This window comes from Castor canadensis, chromosome 15 (genome assembly GCF_047511655.1).
Source record: "Castor canadensis chromosome 15, mCasCan1.hap1v2, whole genome shotgun sequence".
NCBI classification, from domain to species: domain Eukaryota; kingdom Metazoa; phylum Chordata; class Mammalia; order Rodentia; family Castoridae; genus Castor; species Castor canadensis.
This window is the reverse complement of record NC_133400.1, coordinates 98,812,402-98,824,488: the sequence shown is the minus strand read 5'-3', so window position 1 is coordinate 98,824,488 and position 12,087 is coordinate 98,812,402. Positions and strand designations below refer to the sequence as shown.

The window sequence follows — 12,087 nt, the reverse complement described above, 5'->3', positions numbered from 1 at the left end:
AGAAGAGCAACAAGGACAGAACTCTCCAACATAATTTGGCATCATTCTCCCATGGAGCACTGTTTCTGTAAGAGCCAGAAGGTGACCTTAAGGCTTCATGATCTGGTAAGAATGCAAACAGCTGGATAAAGGTCTAACCAGGTGTCCCTCTAAAAGTCTTCTCAAGGATTTGTTTTTGTTTTTTGTCTCTTGGCGGTACTGGGGTTTGAACTCAGGGCTTCACACTTGCTAGGCAGGTACTTTTCCACTTTAGCCAACCCTCTGCCCTCTGCCCTCAGCCCTGATAAAGTGTTAAATATGCCAGTACAGTGAATCTCTAACAAGGGCGTGTGCTATGCAATGAGCATTCCCAGAGATCAGTATACTACCAACTTATTTTGGGAAGCACTGTTCTTCAAGCTCCAGTACCCACCTCCCAGAAAAGTTACTGCAGAGCTAGGCACAGTGACTCAAAACTGTAGTCCCCAATAACTCTAAGAGTGGAGATTGGGAGGATGGATCTCAAGGCCAACTTGGGCAGAAAGTTAGTGACACCCCACTTCAACCAATAAGCTGGGCACAGTGGCTCAGCCTATCATCCCAGCTAGAAGAAGTATAAATAGGATTAACGGTCCAGGCACACCCCTGAGGAAAAACTGCTAGACCCTAATGAAAAAAGAAAGCAAAAAGCCTTAGTATGGCTCATGTGGTAGAGCTCCTGCCTAGCAAGCACAAGGCCCAGAATCCAAACCCCAGTGATGCAAAAATGAATGAATGAAGAAAGAAAGGAAAGGGAGGGAGGGAGGAAAGAAGGAAAGAGGGAGGGAGGAAGAAAAAAACCTATAAAAATACTACTTGAGCTTTCTTCTGTACCTTATAGAAATTTACTTTCATTGTTTCAAAGAGAATTTTTTTCTTTTGATGAAAAAACCACTAAATGGGACCAAAGGAACTGGATCACTGACTTTAAATGGTTTGGGGCAAGGCAGTGGCTTAACTCAGGTGCATATTAAAACCACTGAAGATCTTTTTTAAAAAAAAATCAACAAAGTTAAGTGTGATGGTACATGTCTGTGATCCTAGCACTCAGGAGGCTGAGGTAGGATAATCTCCAGGCAACCTGGGAAACATATAGTAAGAACCAATTTAATGTTTTGGTTTGATTTTCTACTTTGGGAAGCCTCCAAATCACAGCAAAAATATTTACATTTAGACTCAAGCATAATAATATATGCTAAGATCTAAGAAGGCCAAAAAAGAAAATCACTTACTTGGTTAACGCACTTTTTTTTTAGTGTTGAGGATGGAACCTGGCCTTATGTATGCTAAGCATGTGCTCTACCAGTGAGCTACACCCACAGCCCTGGTCATAAAAGGCTCTTTGTTTTTAGTGACAGGATGTTCTCTTTTCTTCCCATGTCAGTCTAACCCCCTGTGGAAATACATGCTGCACATACATGTTCTGGTTAGTCATCACATACACAAACGAAACTACTTAACCTTTTAGAAACAAAATCAAGGCTTCACAAACTATGGCATTTTATTTCAGAGCCTTTGCTTACATTTGTACAATATATTACATAATTCTTCGTGTTTGCACATCCTAATATATACTTTATAGCTCTTATTCTATAAGCTTTTTCTTCAACATTTTGCTGTCAACAAATCTTTACAGTCCTGTACAAATTTGAAGAACTTGAAACCATTTTCAACAAAATTAGTTACTGTAAGCACACTACAAGACTGAAAATGCTTTTCTTAGAAAAGTTAGATGTAAAGGAGTAAGGACTCTGACACGTTAGCATCTACAACAAAACGCTTTGAGATTCTCACGTCATACTGCCAGAGACAAATAAAACATGCCAGCCCCATTCAAAAAAAGCACACAGAACTACAATTAAAACAGTAAAACAGTCTGTACAGTAAAGTACTGTGTATTAACAGTGCCAGGTATTAAATAGCTTCAATGAACACATCCGCAATATACAAATGTCTTACAAAGGTGAAGAATTAAATACAAGTGCCAAACAGAACAGAGATTGGAATCATACAACATAAAGTCAAAACAAGTGAAAACAATCTTGCGTTCGTTTTGGGTTTTATACAAGGCATGTAATTTTGTAGGCCTACTATCCCAATTAGCTATTTATACTTAAAATAACAACCATCTTTGTGAGACAGGCCATATATTCAACCTTGAGCCACACTAACACACTTTGTTCCTGAAGTCTTTTTGTTGTAAGCTCATAATAAAATAAGCAATACAAATGAATTATCTGTATTTAAGGGAAAAGAAACATTTACAAGAAAACACAAAAATATAACTGTTATAATTCATTATGAATAAATATACACTTTGAACTGGCTACAATCTTTATACATTAAGATTTAATACAGTTTATTAGCCATTTTCTTTTTTCACACAATGTATTATATCAAAATTAAAAAAAAATACTGATTTATAGAAAAATGGCAAAGTACAGTAGTTCCATTCCAAGTTGAAGGGCATGAAAAGCCACTGAAGGACCTTTTGGCCTAATTCAAACCTGTAAACATCTTCAGTCTTTTTTAAAGAGAATCTTTAATATTTGGTTACCAGGACTGATGTCTAATATCCTGTTAACTGCAGGTTTTGAATTTATTATATGTGCTTGACTTATACAATTAAAGCCACCCTAAAGTGACTTGCTTTAAAAAACAATTAGCTTGTACAAATGAAAATAGGTTCATATTTTTTCATAAATAAATGGAAAAATATCAAATGTTCCAGCTTTAACAAAATACAAGGGAATACCTATACAGTAAGTTATCTTAACATATTCCGGCCCACCCCTCACTCTGCTTACTGTACTGTCTCTACAGGCAGTGAAAAGCCTCCATTTGCCACAGTGGAAGGCCTTCAAGTTACCAGACACACAATTCCCAGACAAGTTGGAAACAATTATTGCTTGAGGAAAAGCAGTTCATTGTACTTTTTCTTCATAAAAAAAAGTGCACTTAAGTGCCAAGTCAGCTTGTCAAGAAACAATTTTTAAATATAAAATAGTGCTTGTCTGATTTTTTTTGTGCCACTGTGCAGTATAAAAAAGTCGTGGCCCACAACAGCCATTAAGTGCAAAGTGCTGTAGCAAGTCCTGCTGTCACCTGCACTCAACTGACACTCCATTCTGTGATGCACTGGACACTGATGGCTCAGCTAATGTTAACATGACAGCAGCTGTTATGGAACTGGATGAAGGTGAAGAGGAGGAAGAGGATGTAGCAGCACCTGAGGAAAGGGAGACCAAGCTTAAAAAGGCACACCTTAACAATGGAAAGAAGCAAAACACTAAAATTCTGTTATATTCTACAAAATCATTTAGCATTTAAGAGCAGTCAATTCTTTTTTTCTCTCTTTTTTTTTTTTTTTTCTTTTTTTGAGACAGGGTCTCACTATGTAGTGTAGGCAGGCCTCAAACTTGTTATCTTCAACATGGGATTCTCCTGCAACTCTCTCCAGACTGCTGGGGTTATTCTGGGATTACTCCAGAGTTCACCACCATACCTGGCTAAGAGCAGTCAATTCTCAAAGTACCAGAATGTGACCAAAGGAAAAGCTAATGTAGCTCAAACAACTAGGCAGTACCCAGCTACGAGAGAAAATAATGAAAAAGGACAGAGCAAGACAGCTCCTGTGTGGATAAAGAGGGGACAGGTGTTGGAGTGAGGCTCAGTGGTAGAGGGCCGAGCATACACAAGGCCCCAGTTTCCATCCCTAGCACCCCAAAAGAGAGAAACAACTTAAATATACTTTCTTCAACAAATGTCACAAAAAGTTGAGAATTAAAATCTATTCTTTACCTCTGATTCTTTTCTCGTCTTCTAATTCATCCATGTTTCTGCCCCTGGAAGTTTTCTTAGGAATTTAAATGGTGGTAAGAACAGGACACTAAATTACAAAGTCTATAGCTCATCAACTGCATTCTCCTCCACTTGGGTTATAAAGCAATTTGCCTGTGAGTTATTTTCCTCTGGGGAAGTCTGTCTCTCATTATTAAATTAGTGCTTGAAATGGGATTATTTTTGGCAGTACTGGCATTTGAACTCAGAGTCGTGCACTTGCTACTGAAATGGAATGTTTTTTAAAAGGAATAAACGTACAGGTAAAAAAAAATCATTCAGTACAAGGAAATAAGGCAGAAAGGCAAATCTCCCCAACTCTCCCTCCACTTTTACCAATCCATATATATTTTGTTTAATTACAGAAGAAAGACTTCCACATTATTACCCCAGGATCACACTATTAGCAAGCTGCACTATACAACATAGCCATACCCTTGTTTACCGTAGCCTACGGGAGAATTCCAACAACTACAGCAGTGCTGGGTAGTTATGTGGTCCATACAGCCTCTTTGTGTACAGAAACATCTGTAACCAATTCTAGAAGAGTGTGACCTCTAGAATCTCAAAATAATATGCAAATTTAAATGTTTGTTGATATGGCAACACTGTAAAAACACAAGTAGAAGCACAGTAGACCATCTGATTCCTTGTCCTTTTCTTGTTTGGCAGTAATGCTGACTGAATCCAGTAGCTGTTTTACCACTTAAGCCACCTCCCCAGCCCTTTTATTTTTGAGATAGGGTCTCCCCAAGTTTGCCAGGGCTACCCCAGAACTTGTCTCCTGAGTAGCTAGGATTGCAGGCAAGTGCCACCATATTTGGCTCCTTGTCTTTTCTTGAGCAGTACATTTTAAGAGACTGTTCCTTGTCAGTACAGTTACTTTTCCTTTTCAAAGCTGAGTGCACTGTGCACTGCATTTACTAACAGTAACTTCTTTAGTTCCTAGTCTTTTGTTGTTGACAACATAATGAATATTTTGTGCATTATAACCATTTTAATGTCTATTTTGATCAATTTGATCATAAAACTTAATAATTCGGGGTTTTTCAGAGGGGATAGATCATTTTCGGCGTCTGCTAGGCAGATACTCTATCGTCTGAGCTATACCTCCAGCCCTCTCCTGATTTTCTAATTAGTACTTAGAAATGGCCTTTTAGAGCTGGGCATGGTGGTGCGTATGTAATCCCAGCACTAATGAGGCTGAGACAGGGATATCCCTAAGTTTGAGGCCAGCCTGGGCTCATACATAGTGAGACCCCCATCCAAAAAATAAGGACTTTTAATGTTAAGTCCTTAGAGTTAACATTAACATTCTATTTAACAGAATCATTCATTTTCTGGTTACCAGACCTACAGAAGAAGCTGTTTCTTGATAAATGTCTTCTTCCATGGAAGATTAGTAAGGAATGGGGAGCTGGGATGGAGTTCAGTGAAACAGCTATGCTTGCTTAAAGAGTGAGGTGCTCTAGTGGAAGGTAGACACTAGGTTGACTACAAGGGGTTTTTCTTTTGTATGAGCATATATAATTGTACAAGGGGTTTCACATATATGCACATAATGTACCTTGATTGAATGCATGCCCTGTCACTCTTTCTTGCCCCCATTTTAGACAAGGTCAGTGGGTTTCATTATTGTTTAAACACATGTGCATGAGAATAAAACGATCATGTTCATCCCTCCTCCACCTTCCCCACGCCCACTGCTTCCCATACCCAAAGACTCCTGCTTTACACTCGTGCCATTCATACTTTTCTAAGTACTAAATTCCACCTGTGAGAGAGAACATGCATTACCTGTCTAGCTTATTTCCCTTAAACATGATGATTTCTAGTTCCACCCGGCAAATGCCATAATTTCATTCTTCTATTCTTCTTTTTTTTCTTTTTGCAGTGGGGGGGGGGAGCCTACTTGGGTTTGAACTCAGGGCCTCAAGCTTACTAGCTTGATTAGGTAGGTGTTCTACCACTTGAGCCACTCCGCTAATCCTTTTTGCTTTACCTATTTTTTAAATAGGGGTTTGCATTTATGTCCAACCAGCCTGGACCACGATCCTCCTATTTAAGCTTCCCATGTCCAAGCCACCACATCCAGCTTTTATTGGTTGAGATGGGGTCTTGAACTTTTTGCCTAGCTGTCCTTGACCTGTGCTCCTCCCAATCTCTGCCTCCTGAGTAGCTAGGTTTTTAAGTATAAACCATAGTGCCTGGCCCTCATTCTGCTTTTTTGGGGGTTGTTGTGGAGTTTGAACTCAGGGCCTACACCTTGAGCCACTCCAACAGACCGTTTTTGTGAAGAGTTTTTTCCAAGATAAAGTTTCTCGAACTATTTGCCTGGGCTGGCTGGAACCGCAATTCTCCTGATCTCTGCCTTCTGAGTAGCTAGGATTACAGACGTGAGCCACCAGTGCCCAGCTCATTCGTCATTCTGGCTGAATAATACTCCTCTGTATGTATGTTTCACATTTTTTTATCCATTTATAACTCATTTTTAATTATTTTAAAACAGTTATATGACATAAATTAAGTACATAAAGCCCAGATCCCCTTCAAGAGAATCTCATGTGTACACTTTGTATATATTAACATTTCTCTTCAAATACTCTGTAACTCACACTTTGAACCAACCTAAATGAAAAAGCCTCGACAAAATAAGATGGAATTTGAGTATCATAACAGAAGAAGAGGAAAGTGGGAAAACTCGTTTTAAAGAAAATGGAAATTAAAATGAAAGTGCTTCAGAAGATAGCAACAATGGCAAACCAAGAGGACAGGAAGGCAAACTCACAAGCTTGTAATATGTCACACCCTCTCCCTCTCCTCACATCTGTTGTCCCATTTCACCACTCCCCTTCATAGAAAAACTCAAGACTTCCCTGGAGTCACTGCCTCTGTTTCCCCACCTCACCTATTCTCAACCAGCTTCAATCCAGCTTGTGTCACCAGAGCTCAATGGAAATGCTCCTGAAAAGGTCAAATGATCAAACGCTTCCCTTGTTTTTGCCAGCATTTCACCCAACTGACCATCCATCCACCTCTTTGCAGATACTATTTTGTATTGGCCATCCTCTCTAGGGCTACCTTTTTCAAGGGTGGCTGGCACTGTCTTCTCCTCAGCCTTACTTCTACAAGTTGACTGGCCCCAACTTGCCTTCTTTTCTTTCCTAAGAACATTTCTTTACTAGGTGATCTACTCAAGTAGTGAGGCTATAAAAACCATTACAATAACTACTATACTATAGAGATGCAAATGATTTGAACATTTTGTCTCTAGTCCTGACTTATCCTCTGTATTACAAATTTATACACTCTACTGTCTACTTGGTATTTCCACTTGCATGTCTAATAGACATTTCAAAAGTTAATTTGGCTCAAACAGAACACTGGAACCTTGTTATGTCCAACGACAACTCATTTTTTCTGGGAATGCTCATTTCAAAAAAAAAAAAAAGTAACCACGTGTCCAGTTGTTCCACACAAAAACCTAGAAATCACCATCCTCAATTTCTCCCTTTCCTTCACCCACCACATGCAGTCCATGAGCAATGCCGTTAATTGAACATTGATAGTTCTCCAGCTTTCTTGTAACCATTCAGGTCCAAGTCACCATTGGCTCCTACATGAACTAGAGAAATAGGGCACCCTTATCAAAACCGCTTTCACACTGCCCCTGTAGAGTCTACTTTCCAGGCAAAGACAGTGATTCCCAAGAAAACATCATGCCATTTCCCTGTCTAAAAGTTTCGAACAGCTTTCTGTTTCATTCAGAACAAACTAATTCCTCATCCTGGCCTCCACAGCCCCACATGATCTGCCCTCTTACCACTACTCTTTTCTACCATTTTGACACCACTTCCTGAAAGGTACTCAGTGCATTCTCACCATAAAGCAGTGATTCTAATGTCTAGAGACATTCTTGGTTGTCACAACTGTGATGTGCTATTGGCATCTAACGGGTAGTGGCCAGGGATCCTGCTAAACATCCTAAATTGCAGAAAAGCAATCTAAGGACACAATTATCAGGCTTAAAATGTCAATACTGCCACATTTGAGAAATGGAACACTTGCTGTTCTCTATGCTTACTTTTGTTATGAACTCAACTGGGTATCCTCGAAACACTACTTTGTAGTGTAACATTGCCAATGTCACACTGTACCTGGAGTCAGAAGTGTAGGGACCTAATACTAGATATAGGACTGTAAGGTATACCAGAGATCTCTCTGCATACACAGTAGCCATGTGAGGACATGGGAAGAAGGCTATCTACAAGCAAGCATGATAGATCTCAGGAAAAAACAAACCTGCTGCCAGTTTGGTCTTGGACTTTCAGCCTCTAGAAATATCAGAAAATAAATTTCAGTTGTTTTAAGTCACCCAGTCTGTGGTATTTTATCAGGAAAGCCCAAGCAAAGTAAGTTATCTCTTTTCTCCAGACATTAACTTATCTCATTTCCTCCTGTAATTCAGGTCTCCATAAAAACTTCCTGACCATTTATATTTAAAAGTGGAAAAAAAGGAAACTATTATACACTGTTGTCATGAATGTCAACTAATATAAACAGTATGGAGGTTCCTCAAAAATTAAAAATATAACTACCATATGTCCCAGCAATTTCACTACTGAGTATCTATCCAAAGGATATTAAATTAGTATGTAGAAAGACATTTACAGTTCTGTTTACTTCACAATATCCAAGCTATGGAATCAACCCAAGTGTCCATCAACAGATGAATCAACAAAGAACATGTATACAAACACAATGAAATGCCACTTAGCCATAAAAGAGATGAAATCCTGTCATTTGCCACAACATGGACAGACCCAGAGATTACAACTTTAAGTGAAGTAAGCCAGGTACAGAATGACACACATGTGAAATCTGAAATAACTCAGCTCATAGACGCAGAAAGCAGGATATTGGCTACCAGAGGCTGGGGAGGGTAGAGAAAATGGGGCACATGGAGAGATTAGTTAACAGTTACAAAACCAAAGCCAGATAGGAGGAATATGTTTGGGGATACAATTACACTTATATTGAATCACAGGATTCAAAAGAGCTAGAAGATATAATGGATAGCATAAATATATATGTACTAACATACCATACTGTACCCTATTAAAGATATACAATTATCTGTCAATTAAAAATATATTTTTAAATAAAGTAACCCATCCAGAAACTGCCTTAACTTCCCTCAATTTCCTTCACAGTACTTTCCACTATTTGAAATTGTCTTAATTCAACTTTTGGGGACATACTGTGAACAATATAGGACTGGGGACATGATTAAAGAATTAAAGCACCTAGCAGTAAGCAAGAAGCCCTGAGTTCAAATCCCAGTACCGCCAAAAGAAAAAAAGAAGAAAAAAAAAATAATAAAGTGATCAGTGTGATTTGAGATCACCTTTTCCATTTTATAGACGAGGAAAATAAGGCAGATAGAGTCAAGAACTTTCCTAAGATGCAAAGATATAACCAAACATTAACTACAGAGTGATAAACTGATTCATGCTAAAGAAAAGGTTAAAAAAAAAAACAAAAAACTTACTTTCTCTCTCTTTCTTCTTTAAACGCTTTCTCCTCCGATCAATGGAAGCTACTTCAGATTTTAATGACAGATAATGCTTTCTGATTTCCTGCAGCTTTTCTTGAAGAATTGTGATACGCTCAGCACTTGTCATATTTTCTAGGTCCGCTGTCAAGATAAAGACATTCATTAATACGTATTTTCTAAAAACAAATTTTAATTAAAAAAGACTAGAGTTGTAGAATAAGGTCAAGGTAGGTAAACAAAAAAAAAAAAACAAAAAGAAACCAAAGTCACTGCTAGGGGTGGGGAAACACCTTTAACTGCAGCACTCAGGAGGCAGAGGCAGAAAAACCAAGAATCAAGGCCACCCTAAACTACACACTAAAGACTTTGTCTCAAAACACAACTGCAGCAACAGCAAATGAAGGCTTCTGAATGCTTGCTTCCAAAGGACTGGTTTATAACTTCAACTAATACCTGGCACAATATTTGTACAATGCACAATATTTGTAGAATGAACATGTGCAGAATCAAAGACCTTATCGACTACAGATGTATGCTAAAATTTTTAGGTTTTTTTGAGTTTTGTAAGACAGGGTCCTATGATGCAGCCCAGACTGGCCTGAAACCTGGGATCCTCCCTGCCTCCACTTCCCAAGTTGTGGAATTACGGCCACATGCCACTATACCTAGCGATGCTAAAATCTCTCAATCATATATATAGAATCACCACAGTGTATATCACTTCAAAAAATCATACTCAGAGCTGGAGGAATGGCTCAAAAGGTACAGTACCTGCCTAGCAAACAAGAAGTCCTGAGTTCAAACTCTAATTCCTCCAAAAATAAATGAAAACTAAAGCAAACAAGAGCTGGAAGCATAGCTCAAGTGATAGAGCACTGCTTAGCAAGCATAAGGCCTTGAGTTCAAATCCCAGTACTGCAAAGCACCTCAGTTAGCAAGGAGCAATGGAGTCCCAGCAGCCTGGGAGATGGAGATCAGGGTGATTATGGCTTGAACCCTGCCAAGGCAAAAAAGTTACATTCCATGTCACCCAACAAGCCAGATCTGATAGTGCGTGCCTGTGGTCCCACCTATGTCAGAAATATAGGTAATAGGTCCATGGTCCAAGGCCAGCCCCGGGCAAAAATGCTAGACACCGTATCCAAAAAGTAACCAAAGGAAAATGAAGGGGTGGGAGTGTAAGCTCAAGATGTACAAAGCCCAACTAGCAAATGTGAGGCCCTAAATTCAATCCCTTGTACCACCCCCCAAAATAAATAATACATACATAAGTAATATAGAAAGTCAGCAAACCATTAAAATTGTGCGTGTGTGTGTGTGTGTGTATACACACATACGTGTATATGTATATGTATATGTTTGCGGGGGCAGGGGGAAGACTTTTTTTCAGACAGGGTCTGGCTATGAAACCCAAACTGGCCTTGAACTAACTATATAGCACAGGTTGACTACAAACTCTCAATCCTCCTGTTTCTACCTCCCAAGTGCTTGTCTTACAGGGATGTGCCACCATACTCTGCTTCTATATTATTTGAAAGTAAAATCCCAAACCAGTATCAGAAATATATACTGCCTTCAAAATTGTCTTTTAGCAATTTGCTTATTCAAATCAGTATCTAAATAAGGTTTACACTGTGCAATTGATACACACGTCTCCCAGGCTTGGTATACCTTCTTTTACAGGACACTGAAATTAAGAATTACTAGGAAGGGCTTCAGATATAATTCAGTGAAGAGGGCTTGCCTAGCATGCACAAGTCCCTGGGTTCAAACCCCAGCACCATACACACAAACACGAATAAAATGTCTACTGCAAAACCAGCAATGTATGTACGCACACATCTGAAAGCTCCACTTGTAAACTTTGGGTAATCGATTACTGGGTTCCTTGAGATCAGGATCCTTATCCCCATTCTTTCCACATTTTCCTGGAGACTGTGTCCTTGCAGGAGATTTGGCACTGTGGGACTTCATTCCAGTGGAGACTGGTTTGATTGACTGAGTCTTAGTCATACTTTCACCAGCTGAAAGTTCTTCACTATCACTACTGTTCGCTGAAAGAAAAAGGAAAGGTAACAATAAATTTGTAACTGATTTTAGTAGATAACTTAAAATTAACAGCTTGAATTTATCACTACAGTAAACACCTGACTGTAAAAAAAGCAGATAATCACATACAAAGATATTTATTCATGAAGCATCTTACTTAAGGAAAAACAAAATCACCCTTGTTCTTCTTCTGTTGTAATAGGCAGACTGTCAAACACACACAGTGATTGTCTGAGTGACTGTTTATTCTGTTATGTTAATATATAAAGTAGAATACACCATTTTTTAAATTGGCTTACTAAAGCCAATTCATTGTAGTATCACTTCCCAATTCCTCTGCCACAGACAAATAAAGATGCATAATCATATTGAATAAAGAAATCCTCGAGGGGAAAAAACCTCTAACTTTTTAAAAAATTTATTCTTAAGTAATGCCTATGTTGTAGCTTGTTAGCTAAAATAAACCATCAGTTTCCCCCTCACAATTATGAAGACTTCAGAAGTCTATGATAATTATGCTGTATCTGCCTTTACTAATTAAACTCCAGTACTAAAATGAAAATACTTAATCTTGACATCTTACCATGTGAATAGGTGACAGGACTGGTGTTGCTATAGATTAC

General features: G+C 38.7%; 1 protein-coding gene across 4 annotated transcripts in view; it reads right to left on the bottom strand.

Annotated features, from left to right (window-relative positions):
• Window positions 1-1,501: 1,501 nt before the first annotated feature.
• The window catches only part of Arid4b (AT-rich interaction domain 4B), a 121,124-nt gene continuing 110,538 nt past the window's right edge, over window positions 1,502-12,087 (bottom strand). For all 4 annotated transcript variants that reach the window (XM_020173358.2, XM_074056837.1, XM_020173361.2 and 1 more), the window contains 3 exons: window positions 11,254-11,469; window positions 9,410-9,556; window positions 1,502-3,247 (listed from right to left, as the gene is read on the bottom strand). In XM_020173358.2, the coding sequence (XP_020028947.1) occupies window positions 3,120-3,247; window positions 9,410-9,556; window positions 11,254-11,469 (491 nt within the window). In that variant the 3' untranslated portion in view covers window positions 1,502-3,119. The remainder of the gene's footprint in view (window positions 3,248-9,409; window positions 9,557-11,253; window positions 11,470-12,087) is intronic.